The 22,668-nt window shown below is 41.5% G+C and overlaps 2 protein-coding genes across 2 annotated transcripts; one reads left to right on the plus strand and one right to left on the minus strand.

The window, feature by feature from the left end:
* Window positions 1-370: 370 nt before the first annotated feature.
* On the plus strand, window positions 371-2,830 carry LOC113035248 (uncharacterized). Its single transcript, XM_026190669.1, has 3 exons — window positions 371-624; window positions 813-875; window positions 1,227-2,830. Exons 1-3 carry the CDS (start codon window positions 523-525, stop codon window positions 2,337-2,339), a joined length of 1,278 nt encoding a protein of 425 aa, XP_026046454.1. The 5' UTR covers window positions 371-522; the 3' UTR covers window positions 2,340-2,830.
* A 65-nt stretch (window positions 2,831-2,895) lies between these two features.
* On the minus strand, window positions 2,896-9,494 carry LOC113035247 (uncharacterized). Its single transcript, XM_026190668.1, has 11 exons — window positions 9,241-9,494; window positions 8,990-9,052; window positions 6,717-7,142; window positions 6,450-6,510; window positions 5,735-5,870; window positions 5,416-5,511; window positions 4,896-5,188; window positions 4,390-4,613; window positions 3,903-4,103; window positions 3,597-3,786; window positions 2,896-3,344 (listed from the first exon to the last, which is right to left on the minus strand). The coding sequence occupies exons 1-11, from the start codon at window positions 9,340-9,342 to the stop codon at window positions 3,040-3,042; spliced, it is 2,097 nt and encodes a 698-aa protein (XP_026046453.1). The 5' UTR covers window positions 9,343-9,494; the 3' UTR covers window positions 2,896-3,039.
* Between the last annotated feature and the right edge of the window lie 13,174 nt (window positions 9,495-22,668).

Here is a 22,668-nt window from a genome sequence, read left to right on the forward strand (position 1 = left end):
ATTTTAAATGTTAAATCTAAATGCTAAATGTTAAATCTAAATGTTAAATGTTAAATCTAAATGCTAAATGTTAAATGTAAATATTATATTTAAATGTAAATGTTAAATGTTAAATGTAAATATTATATTTAAATGTAAATGTTAAATGTTAAATGTAAATATTATATATAAATCTAAATGTTAAATGTTAAATCTAAATGTTATATATAAATCTAAATGTTAAATGTTAAATCTAAATATTATATATAAATCTAAATGTTAAATGTTAAATCTAAATGTTAAATGTTAAATCTAAATGTTATATATAAATCTAAATGTTAAATGTTAAATCTAAATGTTACGGGAAACTAAATATTTAGCTAATATGCAAATTTATTGTACGGGTCAACGGAAATACCAAAATAAAAGCTTCAAGAAAACCTCCCGCGCTAAAGTGTGCCGGTCGCGGTCAGGTTCTGTGTTTGCGCTCCTCTTACGGTCACTTTTGACTGCCATGAGCTGCTTCGACTATTCCCTACCAGCATGTCCAGCGATTTAGCTGAAAACATTGGAAGAGCCGTTTTGTCGGCCATCCAACGATTCAGCGGTAATGCACCCTCGACCTCACAAACGCCGCAGCACTTGGTAAGTTTATTGTATAGCATTTTGGACGGGTTGATAGCAGTGTTAGCAAAACTAGCAAAGCTAAATTACTTAGCTAGTCCTCAATTATTTCATTTGGTAGGCAGCAGACAGAGATCGAACATCATACAACTCTATTTATTTATTTGGTAGGTAGGTAACAGTCGTTCTTGATGTAAATGTTTCCTTAGGAATCCAGCAATGCACCTGGACCAAGTAGACCTGCCGTCTCCACTGGGATACCATACTGCTCGGTAGGCCTTCTTACACATATCATTTAGCTGACTAATTTCTGTTTTTTCTTTGGTGTAATATGTCACCTTAAATTAAATCCTGTCAAAGTAATGATTCTGATTCTACATACATTTCATCTTCTTAGGGGTCCATCACTAGCAGTGTCACATCACCACCAACAACATTCACAAGTTTTACGTCATATTTTATTACTGTTTTTGCTCTGAAGTGTCTTTTGATTGCTCACTTTCATATTTTAAAACTATTGATAAAATATTACTCTAGCTAATCTGTCACAGTACAATTGCCTCAAATTACCCATCTTTTGTTATAGAATTGTGCTCATTGAGATTTTCTGTGCCGTGTTCTAGGATGGTTACCAAGGAAGGCTTCAGATTTCCAAAGAGGAATTGGAAAATGTTCTTTCCCTGAAAACATCTTTTACTGAAGCTGCATCTATCCTTTCCATCTCCAGGCCCACTCTGTATAAGTTACTGCAAGACTATAATATCTCAGAGTCAAAATTCAATGTAATCAGTGACCATGAGTTAGATCAGATAGTGTCCCAGATAAAAACTGAACATCCAAATGTTGGAGAAGTGATGCTGATGGGTCATCTGCGTTCCAAAAACATAGTGGTTCAAAGATGGCGCGTAAGAAAGTCTTTGCGGAGGGTGGACTCTGCTGGTGTTCTATCCAGGAGAAGAACTGCAGTTGCTCGGCGAGTATATTCTGTGCCTCATCCAAATTTCATATGGCACATAGATGGAAATCACAAACTGATTCGTTGGAAGTTTGTTGTTCATGGTGCAATAGATGGATACAGCAGGATGTTGATGTTTCTTCAGTGCTCCAGCAATAATCGAGCTGAGACTGTGAAAGCCCTCTTTACTGCAGCTGTTGGACAATTTGGCAGACCCCTGCATATCAGGACTGATCACGGAGGAGAGAATGCTCAGATTTGGGAGGACATGCGAGCAAGCAGGGGTGAAAGCTCTGTCTTAATGGGAAGTTCTGTGCACAACCAGAGGATTGAGCGTTTCAACCGAGACTTAAACAACAACTGTAGCCGCATTTATGCACCTATATTTTATGAATTGGAATCACTTGGTATCCTAGACTTAGAAAATGCAACAGACCTATTTTGCCTTCATTATGTGTTTCTACCACGAATCAACCGCACTTTGAAGGAATTCAAAGCTGGATATAACAATCACTCTGTTTCCACTGAAGGTAATAGAACTCCCATCCAGCTTTTTGCCTGCGGAACTCATGTGTCTCATCGTCACAACCCAGAACTTTCTACAGCAGAGGTCTCCATACCCTCCTTGTCAAACTCTGAAAGTAGGTTTGTCCCATTAAATGACAGCGATTTACAAGAGCTATATACAAGCATTCACCCTTTTGAAGAAGACAACAATAATGGTAAAACATTGTTTCAACGAACACAGCAGTATATTTTTAACAAACTTGTAAATGTGTGACCTCAACCACAGGATACCAGCGATGTTCTAAAGAGTGATGACACTTAATATTCTTAAATGCTGTACAGCAAATGCAGTTTTTGTACTACTGCAGAAGCCCCTCCCCTCTAGCAGTGATGCCTCCTGCCACATAAGGACTCAGAGTTAATGACTGACAGTGACTCATAGGCTATTCAGAAGGCTACAACCACTTTTAGTTTATGGGTAAAACCAGTTATTCAGATTGAAGTAAAGATCAAATTCACACTGTAATACAGTATAACAGTGAAAATTATCAACACGGAACAGTCAGTCTTTAAATCAATTCACAAGATTATCTACAGTATTGTTTTAATCATTGTAAAGTTGCAATAGTCTTAATAAATGTTGCTGTTAGATGTCTAAGTAATCCTGGCTTGTTCTACAAAGCATGTTTAGTATACTCTGTGCATAAACTGTTTTGAAGTGTCCTTGTTTAAAAAAGAAAAGCTTAATAAAATTGTATTACACCAGTGACTTTATTGATTTGTCGTTGAAAATACAGAGTTAGCATTTTTATAAATCTATTGAAGCTTTGAAAATTATTACATTTCAACATTAAATGCAGTCAGAATTTATTTCAACTATCTTGTATGAAGCAAAGTTACTTGAAACTACAATTAATGAACAGGATTAGAGTTAACAAACCCACCATTTTAATTTCACTTTTTTTGGAACATGTTTAGATGGTGCTGAATAAAGCTCCATTCATGAGTGCTACTAAGAAGCAGTAATGAAAAGCATCATCATCAGCCATTGTTTCATTCACAAAAAGCTGAAGCTCATTTGCACATGTGTGTGCAATCGGGAGATGTTTGCTTTCATCGTGAATGAATGTTATTTTAGGAGCTGGTTGAAAACCTATGGCTGGAACCTTGCTGCTCCCGGTGGCAAAAGCCAAGATGTGACCAGGCCTCAAAGCCTTCACAAATGCCTCTTCATCCTTGGTAAGAGTCCTTTCTCCAAGTGAGTCTCTCAGCTCTTCATCTAAAAACAAAGAAAAACCACCGTTAACCTGGGGACACTAAAATAGTTAAAGCTTGAGCTAACAACTAAATGATGGCTAATGTTTTTATAAAAAATACAGAGGTTCTGTCTTTGCCTTGCTTGTCAGTTGTAAGCTATCATACATCTTTATTCCTGTTTTGTGTGCGCGCATGTGACATAAAAAGACAAAGTTTTACTTTAGTGTCCCGAATTGTTTCATGGCCAGACTACATTATGTGAATTTCTGCTTACTTTCGACACACTGGAGAAATTCCCGAAATTTGACCACCATCAGCTCCTCTCTAACTCTTCTGTTGCTCCCAAGGACAGAATAGCTTGGCCTGAGAACCCCAGCAATTAAACTGGCTGTCAGATCTTTGTCCTCCCCCGATAGGTCAAGCAGAACACGCAAACTGGGGTTCTCTCTCAGGAGTGATAAAATCTAGACAGAAAAGTTTAAATAATGGTTAAATTCCAGTTTTAAATATAAAAAGTAGCTCACTCTAAATGATTATAAAATAATGACCAATTGATACAGAAAAAAAATATAAATCTCACTCCATAGTAGGACAAGCCATCAGTTAGTTGATCAAAACAGCTTTGCCGTTGCAGAACTGCAAGGTATAGAGCTGCATTTTTCACAAACAGATCTTTATTGGCCATGGTGACTGTGAGTGGAAGACCTTCAACTTGATATCGCCATGAGTCGCAGCAGCTGACTGCTTCCTCCAAATCATGTTGAGTTGTTGCATTTACAACCTAAATATTTAAGAAAAACACTTTAAATGTTTGTTTTTTACCAGTGTACACAAATACTGCAGATGGTTCATTTTAATTGGACTCGAAACGTTTTTGTTTTGGTTTATTTGGCTGTATTTCACCAATATTTTTTTTTTTTTAACAAAAAGGAAACAAATTGAAAATATAATACATGGAATTGCCTCTAATAACCAAAAGTGTATTTATTATATATTATAAAAGAAGACCAGAAGACTTGTGAATATAGGAAATATTACAATATTCTTGTTATAATATTGCAATTCACCTTTTTCAGATTCTCTCTTAACTCAGGGTCACCTATATCATCCGGTGTTAGGTGTACTTGAAGAATGTCTCCTGACACAATGTAGTCTACTACATGTGGAGAGAGAAAGGCAGGTGCTTCTCCACCTTGCACTATTATCGTGGACAACATCCTGCCAATGGTTCGATATACTCCATTTTGCAAGTGTAGGATGTTAAATTTCAGTGTGCATCCATTTGGTGTAGCTGAAAAATAACACACAAAAAAGTATATTCTGTACAGACCCCAAACTGATATCTTGAGATTGACAGACAAAAATGTATTACTTTTTTTTTTTTTTTTACTGTTTCAGACACACAGAACATAACAGATTTATTATCTGTAGTCATTTATTAACTTGTTAATGTTCTGTCAAACAATGTTCAGATCAGGTGGTTGTTGCGTTTGTAACATTATAAAAACGAGTGTCGTCAACAAGCCTTTAGGCCTTGAGTAAGTAAGTTAGTTAGACTGTGAAATCCTATTACCTTCAAAAGCACCACTGTCCTGAAAGATGGCCTTCACCAGTAAACGGAAAAACTCCCGCCTTGGCCCCCCAAGGTCAGCAGCATCTTCCTCTGTATCATGTTCATCGCTTGCAAATGTGACATAAAGCATCTCACAGCTTTCTGCAAACTTGGGTCTCTTGAACTGACGCAAAGCAGTCGACCACACATTGGCTCGACTGATATGGAGTTGTCTTGTTCCTGGTGTAATGACTTTCTCACTATGAGCTCTAAGAAGACCTTCAATTTCTTCTTTGCTGAGCTTCTTAAAAGACCTATATAAAAAAGGGACAATGACAAACAGATCTTGGGGAAAAATGGAAATTTGCTGTACATTTGACTCAAGTGCACAGAGTTACAACATATAATTATGTTGTGATAGTCCATATTAAATTAGTCAGAAATGAGCAATTACCTTTGTAATTGTGTAACTGCAAAAAAATGATGCAAGTAAAGATGCAAATAAAATATTCAATTATCAAAGGTTACTTTCAAATCTTACCTTGAAATATGAACTTCACTCTGTCTATCAGACTCTTCTAGGAGGCTACGCTGAATTGCCTCTTCAAGAGCTTCATCTTCCTCCAGAAAAATAGGGCTAAGTAGATAAGAGATATTAGAAATCATAAAACATGTCAGCCTTGAAGAATTTCTCACACTACATCATTAAAAAAAAAAAAAAAAAATTAAATGTAAATCCTAAAGTTGCAGTCATTCAGCAAAAAAAACCCCAAACATGCAAATTGGAAACTTGCATCAAAACAATATCCTAAACAACATCTAAAATGAAGGATTTCTTTAACCCCTAGACAACAGCTTACACAAATTCTGCCACATTATATGGAAACATCTGCTGTCCCTCTGCCTGTCCCTCATTTTCACTCTCTTGAATGCAGCTCTCTGTTTCCTGATGCTTGGCCTCACTTTCACCTGGTGTTGTAGACAACGCATGATGCACTGAACAAAGGAAAGAAGGTCAGCATGACTTGCTTCATAATGTTAACAGCCTTTATATATCCTTATATTAGTTTAAGTGAAAGTTGGGCACATATTCCTCCTTGGCTGTAATCACCTGTGATAATTCGTAAACATTAAAATGGTAAATGGACTGTATTTGTATAGCACTTTTACTAGTCCCCCCTAAGGACCCCAAAGCGCTTTACACACCCAGTCATCCACCCATTCACACACTGGTGAAGGCAAGCTACAGTTGTAGCCACAGCTGCCCTGGGGCAGACTGACAGAGGCGAGGCTGCCATATCGCGCCATCGGCCCTTCTGGCCAACACCAGTAGGCGGTAGGTGAAGTGTCTTGCCCAAGGACACAACGACCGAGACTGTCCGAGCCGGGGCTCGAACCGGCAACCTTCCGATTACAAGGCAAACTCCCAACTCTTGAGCCACGATCGCCCCAATCGGACAAATTAACGATGCTCTCATCAAACAAACCCCCCAGGAATTATTACGCACTGCAGTAACAAAATCTAACTGGTCATCGAGCTTAGAACCTCACTAGGTTTTCATTCACATCACATACCTCGTCTTCTCCGGCAGACTGGACTTTCAAAGTCACTATCAGACAGCTCTTCTGGTTCCTCCTGAGGGAAAAGAAAGCATGTTCTACATAAAATCAAATACAGTTGCACCAAATCACTGGTAACACAGAGGCACATGGCTGCACTAAAAACTGTTTACACCTGCTGAAACTGCAATATTAATTAATACAATTAATAAAATTATGTTAAGGGAACAGACTCACTTTTTAGACAATAAATATTTCTGCACTGCAATATAAAATGTTTACCTGTGCAGGTTTTTGTATCCCTGCCATTATATAGAGGCAGGTGGTGGAACAAATCGAGCCAACTTCTTGGCCACCCCAAAGAAAACTGCTAGAAACATTTGGTTTCATTAGTCGTTTACATCCTCTAATTGTACTCAAATACTCAAAAGGGAATGTCTGGCCAGTTGACAGTGCAAATGTTCTTCTGAAGATTGCTGCTATTTCTTCTCTAAGTTGTGCTTCAGACCAGTCAGATGTAAAGGAGATCTTCCCAATAAGGCCATCTTGTGCTAGTTTTGCTCGTGAATCTCCTCTCGGTATGAGAAACGTTGATGTTGAAGACAAGGGCAAGCACACAACATCTTTTGTATAGTGTTTGCAGGTCTTGTTTTTTCTCACAAAATGTGAGCGCGTAGCATGAGCTTGAGGAACTGATGGAAGAGGAACCTGAAATGAATTCAAACACAGATACAGATAGACACCTATGCATTACAATACATCCGTAAGGTTTCTGTTATCTGTTCATTAAAAACAAACAAACAAACTGTAGACTCAGACCATCTTACTATTGTCTACCCATTACACAGAAAACTGAACCTTTTGTATCTTGTAGATTAGCATTTGGTGATTGTTGGTCAAGTTGGTGATTCAGTTCCCAGGTGCTCTAATCTAGAGCTCCCAATGAGTTTATCCGACTATGACTGTGTGCGAATGTTGGACAGAAAAAGTGCTTGTATTAATCTGTGCATGTGAATGGGTAAATGAGATCTGTTGTATAAAGTGCTTTGAGCACTCAATTAGAGTAGCAAAGGCCTGCAATTAGGTCAGTGTGTATTTGGACCCTAACAAGTTTTATTTTGTTGCCCGTTTACTGAAACATATTCCAATCAAAATTATATCATGGACATGATGTGCAGACTAAGCTTTAATTTAGGGTATCCATATTAAAATGATGATGTCATTACCAATTAAGCAGATAAAAGGCCTGGAATTGATTTGAGACGTAGTGTTTGCATTTTGAAAATTTTACTGTGAACAGACAACATGCGGTCAAAGAGAACATAACAGAAAAAAGAAAATTAAGAAATTAATACAGCCACTACAGTGACCATCAAAACGATGAAAAATATTGACGTAAAATTTATTTTGCGACACCACAGAACAAATGATAGCGTATAATATGAAATGATAGATGTTTTCATATCGTCATATCGAACAGCCCTAATACAGAGGGTTCACTGCAAGGTGCAAGCCACTCATAAGCCTCAAGAATAGAAAGGCTAGAATGGACTTAACAAAAAAAAAAAAAAAAAAAAAAAAAACATCTAGTAAAAGCCAGCTAAATTTTGGAAAAACATTCTTTGGACAGATAAAACCAAGATCAACCTCTACCAGAATGATGGCAAGAAAAAAGTATGGAGAAGGGTGGAACGACTCATGATCCAAAGCATACCACATCATCTGTAAAACATGGCAGAGGCAGTGTGATGGTTTGGGCGTGCATGGCTGCCAGTGGCACTGGTAGTGTTTACTGAATATGTGACACGGGACTGAAGCAGCTGAATGTGTTCAGATACATACTTGTCTGCTTAAGTCCAGCTAAAAGTAGTCACATTGATTGGGCAGCATTTAATAATAAAGATGGAAGATGACCCAAAACATACAGTCCAAGCACCCCATGACTTTAATAAAGTAAAGAAATAGAATATTCTTGAATGGCCAAGTCAGTCACTGGATTTTAACCCAATTGAGCATACATTTCAGTTGTTGAAGACTAAATTTAGGACAGAAAGGCCCACAAACAAACAGCAACTGAAAGCCAATGCAGTAAAGGCCTGGCAGAGCCTTAGTAAGGAGGAATGCCAGCATCTGGTGGTGTCCATGACTTCAAGACTTCAGGCTGTCATTGCCAACAAAGGGTTTTGAATAAAGTAATAGAAATTATCATTTTATTTTCAGTTATTTAATTTGTCTAATTACTTTAGAGCCTCTGAAATGATAGGATTGTGTTTACAAATTAATTTTTCCCTCTCACATTTTTATGCATTCATTTAGTCCAACCCACTGAATTAAAACTTAAAGTCTGCACTTCAACTGCATTGGAGTAGTTTCATTTTTAATTCATTCTGGTAATGTACAGAAGCAACATTAGAAAATGTGTCTGTATCCAACTACTTATGAACCTGACTGTATATCAAAACCAGTCAGCTAAGATAAGATAACATACCTTTATTAGTCCCACAAGGGGAAATTTCATGATAAATGAATTAAATGATATGTGTAAGAAGGCCTACCGAGCAGTATGGTATCCCAGTGGAGACGGCAGGTCTACTTGGTCCAGGTGCATTGCTGGATTCCTAAGGAAACATTTACATCAAGAACGACTGTTACCTACCTACCAAATAAATAAATAGAGTTGTATGATGTTCGATCTCTGTCTGCTGCCTACCAAATGAAATAATTGAGGACTAGCTAAGTAATTTAGCTTTGCTAGTTTTGCTAACACTGCTATCAACCCGTCCAAAATGCTATACAATAAACTTACCAAGTGCTGCGGCGTTTGTGAGGTCGAGGGTGCATTACCGCTGAATCGTTGGATGGCCGACAAAACGGCTCTTCCAATGTTTTCAGCTAAATCGCTGGACATGCTGGTAGGGAATAGTCGAAGCAGCTCATGGCAGTCAAAAGTGACCGTAAGAGGAGCGCAAACACAGAACCTGACCGCGACCGGCACACTTTAGCGCGGGAGGTTTTCTTGAAGCTTTTATTTTGGTATTTCCGTTGACCCGTACAATAAATTTGCATATTAGCTAAATATTTAGTTTCCCGTAACATTTAGATTTAACATTTAACATTTAGATTTATATATAACATTTAGATTTAACATTTAACATTTAGATTTAACATTTAACATTTAGATTTATATATAATATTTAGATTTAACATTTAACATTTAGATTTATATATAATATTTAGATTTAACATTTAACATTTAGATTTATATATAACATTTAGATTTAACATTTAACATTTAGATTTATATATAATATTTACATTTAACATTTAACATTTACATTTAAATATAATATTTACATTTAACATTTAACATTTACATTTAAATATAATATTTACATTTAACATTTAGCATTTAGATTTAACATTTAACATTTAGATTTAACATTTAGCATTTAGATTTAACATTTAAAATCCTGTTTTAAATATGAAAAGTTACAAATATTTTACTAAATGTTGTAAAAAATGACTCGAAAAAACATGTTTTTGTAAGATTTAGAGCTAAATGTGGAAAAATGTTGCTGTTAATTTCGGCATGTTTCAGTTTACAAACGGCGCCCCATACACTTCAGAACATGTTTCAACACATTCTGTCAGTGTAATTTCCCCCCAAAGGGCTGGAGCATGTATTCACTTCAGTTTGGTTGTCTGTCTGTCTGTTAGCAGACCACTTTTTTTTTCAAGATACCAATACCAGCTGGAGCTGATTTAACTTTGGTGAAAATCGGGTCAAGATCACACCACAATGTGACAATTATTCGAACTTTATATTATTCACAATTTTTCCAGGATCATTTTCCAACTTCACAACAATATACTAAACCTTGGGAGTACCTAGGTTATAGTCATGACCTGTTTGAAGCTGAGGCTGAGCTTCAGAAGCATTGTGTCAAGGCTTGGTTCAGCTGACTTGTGAATCATTGTCACGATCTGATGTGTGTTTAGGTGGTGATTTGGTGAAAGAGATAGCGAACCAGTACGCGACATAATGGGACATGGAAGCAGTGATGACCTTCCACCTGTTCATAAGTAAACGTAATCTTTTATCTGTTTTGGTATCTATCTATCTATCTATCTATCTATCTATCTGTCTGTCTGTCTGTCTGTCTGTCTGTCTGTCTGTCTGTCTGTCTGTCTATTTATCTCTATCTCTCTCTCTCTCTCTCTCTCTCTCTCTCTCTCTATATATATATATATATATATATATATATATATATATATATATATATATATATATATATATATATATATATATATATAACAGCGCAGTATCTCAGCTGTTCCCAGGACTGCGCTCTTCTGGACAGAGATCTCCGATGTTGTTCCCGGGATCTGCTGGAGCCACTCGCCTATCTTGGGAGTCACCGCACCTAGTGCTCCGATTACCACGGGGACCACCGTTACCTTCACCCTCCACATCCTCTCGAGCTCTTCTCTGAGCCCTTGGTATTTCTCCAGCTTCTCGTGTTCCTTCTTCCTGATGTTGCTGTCATTCGGGACCGCTACATCGGTCTTGCCTGGTGTGATAGACCCCAGCCTCTATGGATCTTGTGCTCAGAGCTTGTTCTTGTGCTGCCATGATTAGTGCCTCTGTGCTGTCTTTCAGTCCAGCTTTGTCCAGCCACTGGTAGGATTTCTGGATATCAGCCACCTCCTCTATCTGCCGGTGGTACATACCGTGCAGGGGCCTGTCCTTCCATGATGGTTCCTCGTCTCCCTCCTCTTTCTTGGGTTTCTGCTGCCTGAGGTATTCACTGAGCACTCGGTCAGTTGGGGCCATCTTCCCAATGTATTCTTGGATGTTCATTGTCTCTTCCTGGACTGTGGTGCTGACACTCACCAGTCCCCGGCCCCCTTCCTTCCGCTTAGCGTACAGCCTCAGGGTGCTGGACTTGGGGTGAAACCCTCCATGCATGGTAAGGAGCTTTCTTGTCTTTATGTCAGTGGCTTCTATCTCCTCCTTTGGCCAGCCTATTACCCCAGCAGGGTACCTGATCACGGGCAGGGCGTATGTGTTGATGGCCCGGATCTTGTTCTTACCATTCAGCTGACTCCTCAGGACTTGCCTGACCCTCTGCAGGTACTTGGTGGTTGCAGCTTTTCTAGCGGCCTCTTCATGGTTCCCATTCGCCTGCGGGATCCCCAAGTACTTGTAACTGTCCTCTATGTCTGCAATGTTGCCTTCTGGTAGTTCAATCCCCTCAGTTCTGACTACCTTCCCTCTCTTTGTTACCATCCGACTACACTTCTCCAGTCCGAACGACATTCCAATGTCATTGCTGTATAGCCTGGTAGTGTGGATCAGTGAATCGATGTCTCGTTCACTCTTGGCATACAGCTTGATGTCATCCATGTACAGGAGGTGGCTGACAACTGCTCCGTTCCGTAGTCGGTATCCGTAGCCAGTCTTGTTAATGATCTCACTGAGGGGGTTCAGGCCTATGCAGAACAGCAGTGGGCAAGGCAAGGCAAGTTTATTTGTATAGCACAATTCAACAACAAGGTGATTCAAAGTGCTTTACAGAGACATTAGAAACAAGAACAAATAAAAAGCATGATTTAAAATAGATTAAAACAAGCAAATAACCTAACTAACTAATTAACAAACAAACAAACAAACAAACAAACAAAACAGTATATAAAATCAAAACAGATAAAATCAGAACAGTAGATAAAATCAGTAGTTAAATGTAAGTTTTGAAATTTAAGCTTAAAGTGTGGATTTGGTGCTTTATTCAAATGCAGCTGAGAACAGGTGAGTCTTCAACCTGGATTTAAATAAACTGAGTGTTTCAGCTGATCTGAGGCTTTCTGGGAGTTTGTTCCAGATATAAGGAGCATAAAAGCTGAATGCAGCTTCTCCGTGTCTGGTTCTGACTCTGGGAACTGATAAAAGACCGGATCCAGATGACCTGAGGGATCTGGAAGGTTCATACTGGGTCAGGAGGTCATTGATGTATTTTGGTCCTAAACCATTCAGAGCTTTATAGGCCAGCATCAGAACTTTAAAGTCTATCCTCTGACGGACAGGCAGCCAGTGTAAGGACCTCAGAGCTGGACTGATGTGGTCCACTGTTTTGGTCTTAGTGAGGACTCGAGCAGCAGAGTTCTGAATGAGCTGTAGTTGTCTGACTGATTTTTTTAGGTAGACCTGTAAAGATGCTGTTACAGTAATCAAGCCTACTAAAGATGAATGCATGGACTAGTTTTTCCAGGTCCTGTTGAGACATCAGATCTTTTATCCTTGATATATTCTTGAGGTGATAGTAAGCTGATTTTGTTATTGTCTTAATGTGTTTTTCTAAGTTTAGGTCTGCATCCATCACTACACCCACATTTCTCGCCTGGTTTGTGGTTTTTAGATGTATAGATTGAAGTTCTCTGGTGACCTGTAATCGTTTTTCTTTGGCTCCAAAGACTATTACTTCAGTTTTGTTTTTGTTTAGCTGGAGAAAATTGTGGCACAACCAGTCATTGATTTCCTCAATGCATTTACCAAGAGCCTGTACAGGGCCTCGGTCTCCTGGTGACATTGTGATATATATTTGTGTGTCATCTGCATAGCTGTGGTAGTTTATTTTGTTGTTGTTTATAATCTGTGCCAGTGGGAGCATGTAGATGTTAAACAGAAGGGGTCCCAAGATGGAACCTTGGGGAACTCCACATGTGATACTTGTCTGCTCAGATGTGAAGTTACCTATTGATACAAAGTATTTCCTGTTTTCTACGTATGTTTTGAACCAGTTTAGTACAGTTCCTGAAAGACCTGCCCAGTTCTCCAGTCGTTTGAGTAATATGTTGTGGTCAACTGTATCAAATGCTGCACTGAGATCCAGTAAAACTAAGACTGACATTTTTCCACTGTCTGTATTCAGACATATGTCATTAAACACTTTGGTCAGAGCGGTTTCAGTGCTGTGGTTCTGTCTAAAACCTGACTGGAAGGCATCGTAGCAATTATTCTGTTTTAAGAAGTAACTGAGCTGTTGAGAAACTGCTTTTTCAATGATCTTACTTAAAAACGGGAGATTTGAGATCGGCCTGTAGTTGTTCATTTGTGTCTTGTCAAGATTGTCCTTTTTCAGTATAGGTTTGATTACAGCAGTTTTTAGTGATTCTGGAAACACACCTGATAATAAAGAAAAGTTGACTCTAAAGTCTTTGAGACCTTTTTGAAAAAACTTGTTGGCAGGACATCTAAACAGCAGGAGGAGGAGTTCAGTTGACCTAAGATGTCCTCCAGGTCTTTGCTGTTAATAGGTTGAAACTGTTTCATGGTGTTTAAACAGTTTTTTGGTGGACACAGTACATATTCTGGATCTGCTGTTGATGTACCAATTGCTTGTTTAATTTTTTGGATTTTTTCAGTGAAGAATTTGGCAAAGTCATTGCAGGCCATGGTCGAATGAAGTTCAGCTGCCACTGACACAGGAGGGTTTGTTAGCCTGTCAACTGTAGAAAATAAGACCCGAGCATTATGGCTGTTTTTAGTGATGATGTCAGAGAAGTAGGACCTCCTTGCATTCCTCAGTTGTAAATTATAATTGTGAAGTTTCTCTTTATAAATGTCATAATGAACCTGGAGATTTGTTTTTCTCCATCTGCGCTCAGCTTTCCTACACTCTCTTTTTTCATTTTTCACCAGTGTGGAGTTTCTCCATGGAGACTTTTTCCTTCCAGAGATAACCTTCACCTTAATGGGAGCAATAGTGTCCATTACATTTAACATGTTAGCATTGAAGCTATTGACGAGCTCATTGACTGAACCTTTGGACAGGTCAGGTGTTAATGGGAAGACCTGGTTAAAAATCACACTACTGTGTTCAGTTATACACCGTTTTGTGATCACTGTTGTTGATATATTTGTGTGGGCTGAGATTTTACTTTCAAAGAAAACACAGTAATGATCAGACAGGCCCACATCAGACACAGTAACCTTTGAAATGCTCAGGCCCTTGGAGATCAGTAGGTCAAGAGTGTGTCCTCTATTATGTGTGGCCTCTGTTACATGCTGAGTCAGCCCAAAGTTGCCCAGAGTGTTACTCAGGTCTTTAGTCCCTTTGTCCTGAGGGTTGTCCACATGAATGTTAAAATCCCCAGCAATAATTACACAGTCAAAATCAACACAGATCACAGACAGCAGTTCACTGAGGTCATTAAAAAAGTCTGTGCAGTATGTGGGAGGCCTGTAAACATTAAGAAACACAACTTTGGATGGGGCCTTCAGCTGTAAAGCCACATATTCAAAAGACTGAAAACTTCCAGGAGATAGCTGCTTACATTGAAATGATTCATTAAATAAGACAGCAACCCCTCCTCCTCTCCTGCTCACCCTGACCTCACTGATAAAACTGTAGTTAGGAGGGGTCGTCTCGATGAGAACAGCTCCACTGTTACTTTGGTCCAACCAAGTTTCAGTTAAAAACATAAAATCAAGGCTGTGCTCAGTGATTAAATCATTAATTAAAAATGTTTTCCCAGCTAAAGATCTAACGTTTAATAAAGCCAACTTAAGTGTTTTAGAGGCATTACTTGTCCCCTCGTGTTTGGGAGCAGTCTGTGGCACACAAGGTATGTTTACTATGTTTAAAGATCTTTTAGAGTGCAGCTCTCTGTGTTTTGACCAGGCCACATGTCTCCTGTCACCTAAAAGTACAGAAATTTTAAAACCTTCTAGTAAACAGGGTCCCAGCTTCTCCTGGGAAAAGTCATCACTGCCATAATCCTCACAGCCCGGACCCTCCACACATCACACATCAGACTGCGGAGACAGGGCATGAAGAGGAACTAAGGGGGGCGAGGCTGGGCAATGTGACTTCGATTGCTCTGTTGAGGGTGGGGCTCGATGGCGAACCTTTGGCCGCTCTGGTGGGGGGTTTATGGGGGACAAAAAGGGATTGGGACGGGGGGTAGATCTGAGCCCAGCATTGACCCGCTCCATCATCTCCTCAGTGAATTTCAGGTGTGGGGAGGAGGGAGAAAGGGAGGGGGAGGAGGGTGATGGCCTGTCAGGGGTTTGGGGGACTGGGGAAGGTCGTGGTCCCTTGTCCTGGTCGTTGGTGTTGTTGAGAGAGTTGGAGGCAAATAGGGACCCCTCTTCTTGCCTTAGATGTCTCTCCTTTCTGAGGCTCTTCCTCAGATGCCATGGATGTCTCTCCTTTCTGAGGCTCTTCCCGGGTGGGGGCAAATGGAGCTCCTCCTCAAGGTTTCTGCTGGGCTTTGTCTGTTCTTGGAGTACTGTTTGTTCCTCTTTATGAGATAACTCCTCGTTTATCTCAGCCTTGGCACCAAGCACGGATGGATGACGTATGGAATAAAACAAGTTGGAGGTGAACAGTTTCACCCCTGACTTGTTAAAATTAAATCCATTTGCTTTAAACAGATGCCTGCGTTCCCAAAAAATATTAAAGTTGTCGATAAAATGCACTGAGTGGTCAGCACATGCTGATATAAGCCATTTATTCAGTGTAAACAACCTGCTGAATCTCTCGTCTCCTCCTCTGACCGGCGGTACAGGTCCACTGATGAATACAGCTGCATTCAGAGAGTTTACAGTATTTAGTAATCCAGTAAAGTCCCGTTTCAGAACCTCCGACTGTTGTTTGGACACATCGTTTGACCCTGTATGCAGAACAATGTTTGTCACAGTTGGATATTCATCTGCAATTTGAAGAATTCTCTCCTTCAGGTTGTTGACCATATCGTTAGGAAAGCAGAGGACTTTAGTGTTCTTACCGCACATCCTTTGTACATCCTTTACGGCAGAGTCACCCACAATCAGAGTTTCAGGCCTAGCCTTTAGCTTTCCCTGTGGCCTTTCACTTTTTAACAGATTTTCAGACCTTATTTCGCTGCTTTTAGATGGATGGTTGTCCGATATAGATCCAGGGTCCTTTGATAGTGGAGCAAATCTGTTCTGCAGTTTCACATTCAGTTGTTTTGGAGGTTTGTTGTTATTCTTCCTATTCACGGTTGTCCAGTCCTGTTTCCTCCCGTATACAGGGGTAGAAGAGCTTCTCTGTCTCGTAGGAAGTGAAGGCCAGTCGGTTTCAGAGATTTCAGCTCGCTGTGCCCTGCCTGTGGTACGTCCTCCCCCTTCCAGGAGACATGATTTATGTCTTGGTTTTGCACCAAGACAGTCCAAGGGGGGATTATCACTTGAGGATTTATAATAATGCACAGAGTCTACTTTCTTGGTCATGTTATCTGTGCTCCTTAGCTGTGTACTAGCTTGCTCATCGCCATTGTTTTGAATCAAAGGCAAGGTTGTTTCATTTCCACACAGTCCATTTACCTCCACGTTTACTTCTAAGCGATGAATTTTTGTCTCCAGTACTGCAATCTTCTGCAGGAGGCTGTGGTAGTCATCTGTGGAGAGGGAAGGCATCTTGTTGCTAGTTAGCCTAGCGGTGGGGACAGAGCATCTCCTTGGTAGATCCCGCACTTGATGGTGACTTGTGCTATGGACTTGGAGTTGGCCTCTAGTGTTGTACGCCACATCCCCATTGAGTTCCTGATGAAGGCTCTTAGGGTCCCATTGATCTTGTACAATTCTAGGCATTCCAGTATCCAGCTGTGGGGCATTGAGTCATAGGCCTTCTTGTAATCAATCCAGGCAGTGCACAGGTTGGTCAGTCTGGTCTTGCAGTCTCGGCTGATTGTTCTGTCTACCAGTAGCTGGTGTTTTGCGCCTCTGGTATTCTTGCCAATTCCTTTCTGTGTCCCGCTCATGTATTGACCCATGTGCCTGTTCATCTTAGCCGATATGATGCCTGACAGGAGCTTCCATGTAGTACTGAGGCAGGTTATTGGTCGGTAGTTGGATGGGACCGGTCCCTTCTTGGGGTCCTTGGGGATCAGGACCGTCCGGCCTTCAGTTAGCCATTCCGGGTGTCTCTCGTTAACTAGCAGCTGGTTCATTTGTGCTGCCAGACGCTCGTGGAGTGCAGTCAGCTTCTTCAGCCAGTAGGCGTGAACCATGTCGGGCCCTGGTGCTGTCCAACTCTTCATACTGGAGACCCTTTCTTGGATATCTGCCACTGTGATGGTTACTGGACCCTGTTCAGGGAGGTCGCTGTGGTCTGCCCTCAGATCCTCTAGCCACTGAGCATTGCCGTTATGGGTTGCATCCTTCTCCCATATGCTCTTCCAGTATTGCGCCGTCTCCAGCCTTGGTGGTGCTGTTCTCTTATTGTTCCCTTGCCACTGAGAGTACACCTTTGCTGGTTCTGTGGAGAACAGCTGGTTTATTCTCCTGCCTTCTATCTCTCTGGTGTACCTCCTCAAGCGGCTGGCCAAGGCTGTGAGTCTTTGCTTGGCAGTTTCCAAGGCCTCAGATATGGACAGCTTGCTGTATTTCTTATGCACCTTCTTTGTCGCACCTTTCTGCAACTCCGTTAGTTGGCTAACCTCCCTCCGTGCTACTTTGATCTTGCCCTCTAGCCTCCTTCTCCATGGAGGGTACTGCCCCTTGTCGCTGTTCAACTTGTAGCCAAGCATCTCACTGATCACTGCTGCCGTATTGTAGATCAGCTTGTTAGTGTCGGTAATCGTGGTTGTAGGTATCGTCCGTAGTGCTGCATTAACATCATCTAGCAGACCTTCTGAGGGTATATATATATATATATATATATATATATATATATATATATATATATATAGACTGAAGGTGTCCACAGCAGAGTGGGCAATTTCTAAAAAAAAATGTATAAAAAGAAAGGTGTATCCTCTCTTAGTCATGTTGCAGTAGGCTTTGGCTGCCAGGGCTTTCAGTGATACACTCACATTCAAACTGCTCTTCATATTTGTGGCCACCAGATGTTACCAAAGAGGACTGTGTTGCAAAGCTCCTCTGCCCTTCTGTCTGTGTGAGAGTGTGCAGCGAACCACGCCCTTGTCTTGCAGAGGTGATCCTTTCTTTTTTGCTTCCCATCCTTTGTTCCTGCTCACCTGAGTTTAATTAACTGTCTCACCACTAGGAGAGATCCTTACCTGAGTACAGAACTGACCGTGTTTGTGAAACTCAAACGTGTAGAGTTACAGCTGCAGTTAGCGCCTGCCTAATGCGTCCCTTAATTCTGGCAAAGCATTGGCCAGGGTTTAATCACCTGTTGGGGCAGTGTGTTTTGATGCATTCCCGACCTATAGGAGTGTGTAGCAACTTTGCTGCACTCAGCTGCATGTGACGCTGAAACAGCTGCAGTAATTCACTCCTTCACTTTCACTTTTCCTCTAGAGCAGTCTCGTGATGACATATTACACTCAGCCTTTGACCAAGTGATGAAAATTGATGGTGATACTCGCACGCAAGAGGAAAATACCCAGTTGTTGGTGCTAACAATCTACCAGGAAATAACTTTCCAGGCGAATTTTCCGATGGTGCACGCCCTGCCCTGAGTGTGAGAACCAAATGGAAAGTCCTAAAGTGCCCATGGGCCCACTGCTTTTAATGGAGGTGCCTTCTGAGCGCGTCAGCTTGAACCGATTTCTCCAGAGATGTGCGGATCAATATCGATAGTATCGATACCAACACTAGTATTGGTATCGGATCGATACATTGCTTTTATCCTTCAGTGTGTAGCCCGCTGAACTGTGTTAATTATGTCTTTGGGAAAAATAAACCTCCAACATGCACTATGAAAAATGTCCAAAGCTTTTTGTGTGCTGAAAGACACAAAAACATTCCAGGTCTCCAAAAACCCAGTTTCTGTTTAAAATGTTTCACAATTTGCTAGTTGAGAATTCGTCTCATTAATCGTGGCACACTACTCTCCCCCATTTAGCTGCCTGAGTCACATCGACAGTACTGGCCCTGTATTTACTTGGTACTGGATCGATACCAAAATGTGTAGTGTGGCACAGCACTGCTGTGAACGAGGGAAAGTGTGAATGTTGAAGGTTTTTGTTGAAGCGTCCAGGTAAGTATCTACATGTTAAATGACAACATATGTGTGTTCAAATAGCATCGACACACAGCTTCAGGTTCTTTATTTCTATATGATAATTCTTCATAATTAAACAATAAGAACAAGCAGTCTAATGTCCTGCAATCATTACGAAGCTATAATCTGAAATACAATAACACATTAAGTTTTTGCACAAAGTATCGGTATCGGATCAGTGTCATCGATACCACCCTGAATTTTACTCGGTATCGGATCAGAAAGGAGATCAGTGGTATGGCACATCACTAATCACCAGCGTGCATGGAGATATGGCTTTGTATTAGTTGTGGCGAATGATTCAACTCACTGTACCACAGAACTGAGAAAAAAGGAAGAAGTGGTACACACGGGTCTTTATTTGTTAGAGTGTGACACCGTGTGTGCAAAAGAGGGTATTACAGCTAAAAGGAAAAAAAGTGGTAGGACTGAGCTAAAGTACTCTCTGGCTCCATCCGGTGGAAGGAGCGTGAAACTGCAGGTCACTCCCCAGCCCTGGTGGACACGGGTAGAATTCATTAGAAGAGTAATAAATGCATAAATAATAAATAAATATTCTTGTTGCGTTCCCATATGTCTCCACTTCGTTAGTGACTCTAGTCACATGTATATAATGTTTCCTCTGTGAGAGCGTCTGTTCCTCTATCCCTGTGTCGCTCAGGATCTGTGTTCCCAGAGTTTCCCAGCCTCTACAGTTTTTTCAGTTCAGGTTTTCTCTTTAGTTTCTCATTTTTGATTGGTTTTCTTATCTTTGTACTGTTTTAGAATCATTAAATGGTTCACTTTTCGTTAAGTTCATTTCCTGCCCTCACTCTGCACTCTACATGATCTGCTGCCCGCAGTCTTGACAGGTCCTTTACTTCTGATACATGATTATTATCATCATTATTTATTTTTATTGTTATTAGCAGCAGTGGTATTTGACAATAGTAACTCATTCAATTAATCAGAGTTGTAAATCATTAGTATAGTATATTTTATGAAACTGATAAAACTAATAAGTGCTGCTGACCATTAGTCAGGATTACAGATGCCCACTCAACAGGTAGCAGAGGACATTACCTTATACGCACAATCCTTTGTACCAGCTTTGAACCAAACTAAGCTTTATAGACAGGAACAGGCAATCCTCATAGCCATGCCTCTTAGGCTACGTTCACACTGCAGGTCTTTATGCTCAATTCCAATTTTTGATCAAATCCGATTTTTTTTGTCATGTTGCTCACACTACAAATAAAATGTGACAGCAAACGCGCTCTAGTGTGAACGGTTCACGGTCCTCAAAGCGGCCCGCATGCGCAAAAGAAGACGTCACACACAACGTGCTCTGTTTACGGAAGTAAAAATGGCGGCTACAGAGCTGGTAGGTGTTGTTGCAGGAATCTATCAATTTGTGCACAGTCGTAACCGACAGAATTTTGACAAATTCATTAGAGAAAGAAGGACACTGAGAAAACAGAGAGCCCGTGCTTTAACAGTGGCCTTGTTTGGAGCAGTGGCTGCTACCTCGGTGCAGAGGTATATATGGACATGGAGTCGGAACCAGTGAGTGGCCCTTGACTCGCTCCGTCTCCAGTTTCCGCCACCATGCTTTCTCGTTTGTCTTCTCCGGCGCTGATAATTGGCGTCTGTCTTGTGTCAGTGACGTAAAAGACGGATTTAATGTGACTTAATAATGTAAATAACCTAATAATGATCCTTATTGCTGTTTTAGAGAGGAGCGGTGCTTCAAAGGATAGCTGCAGATTTCTGTCAGACTCTGCAGATTATACAGAACAAATAAAATGTTCACGTTTCTCCAACGTTGTCTTCCCAACAGTTTCACTGACAGCTACACCGGATGGCCAGGAAGCGTTCACGATGTCTTCTCCGGCACTGATAGTTGGCGTCTGTCTTGTGTCGGTGACGTAAAAGACGGATTTAATGCGACATGACCATCAAACAGCAGTCGCTTTCTGAAACATCAGATATGTATCGGATTCAGCACCACATATGAAAGTGACCCAGATCGGATTTGAAAATATCGGATTTGTGCCGTTCACACTGTCACACCATGATCGGATAGATGGGTCGCATAGGGTCAAAAAATCTGATTTGATGCGCTTTTGCCTGCAGTGTGAACGTAGCCTAAGTCTTCCCTGTTTTAGTTCCTGCAGCAGCACAGATTCCAGTACAGTTCCTGAAGCTGAAGCATTCGAAATGTAAACTCTCCCCCAGAGAGTGAGAGTGGGGGAGAGATATAGGAGAAGAGGATAATGAACTTAACCTGGGTGTCTATTGTCTTGGGTAGTCTGGGAGATGAGTGGATGATGGGGTGGGTACAGTTTTCTCTGTGGTGGGGTCGGGTGGGCTGCTCCAGATTCTGTGGGGCTGGGCGGTGCTTCTGTGGACCCCGGTCCAGATGAGCCTGGGCCCCCTGGTCTTGGTGGGTTCCAGAGAGCGGGGGTGCCTACTGGGGTCAGTAGGGGGAGCTGGCCCCAGGGAGGGGCCACTTGCCTAACCCCCACCTGTCTCCCTCTTCCTGCTCCACCACAATCACCCACACATGCAGGGCCTTGGGGTGCAGGTGTGTCACCAGGGTGCAGGGGAGGCATGTCTGTGTCTATATGGTCTGGTCTCCCCACTCTCCCTGCCGGTGGCTGACGCCCTCAGACATCGGTGCTTTGGTGGTTCTTGGTGTCCGCGCCTGGGTACTCAGGTATGCACCGGCTCCCGGTGGCTGCTTGTCGGGGCCTGGCGCCTGTGGCTCGGTCGGGCCCCTTTGGGGGGTGGGGTGCCCTCGGCCTCTGGGCCTGCGGCTCAGTCCCCTCTGGCACAGCTGGCTGCCGGTGGAGCTCAGGGGCACGTCACTGCAACCCCCTCTGGCTTCTGCTCCGTGGGTGCTGGGTGACCCCTCGCCCGGGCCTCTCCTCAGCTCTTTCCAGGAGAGTGGCGTGGTTGCCCCTCCGTTGGTCTTCCTTGGACTTTCATGCTCTGGGGGCCTCTGGATGTCTGGAGCCTGGATCTCCTCCATACCTGCTTCATGCCCTGGGGGACGGGGCTGTGGCCTCTGTATAGGAATTTCTTTTACTTATGTATTAATCACATTATTTTATTGTATGATACCTTGGTGCCACTGGATTTTAACATGTCTCACACTCATACAGTAAGACAAATGGTGGGGGGTCCAGTAAGGAAGTTGGGGGAAGCAGACGACTCCACAGGAAGAGTCTTTTGTGTCTTCGAGGACTCTGGGAGGC

The sequence above is a fragment of the Astatotilapia calliptera genome, chromosome 13 (assembly GCF_900246225.1).
Source record: "Astatotilapia calliptera chromosome 13, fAstCal1.2, whole genome shotgun sequence".
Taxonomy (NCBI): Eukaryota; Metazoa; Chordata; class Actinopteri; order Cichliformes; family Cichlidae; genus Astatotilapia; species Astatotilapia calliptera.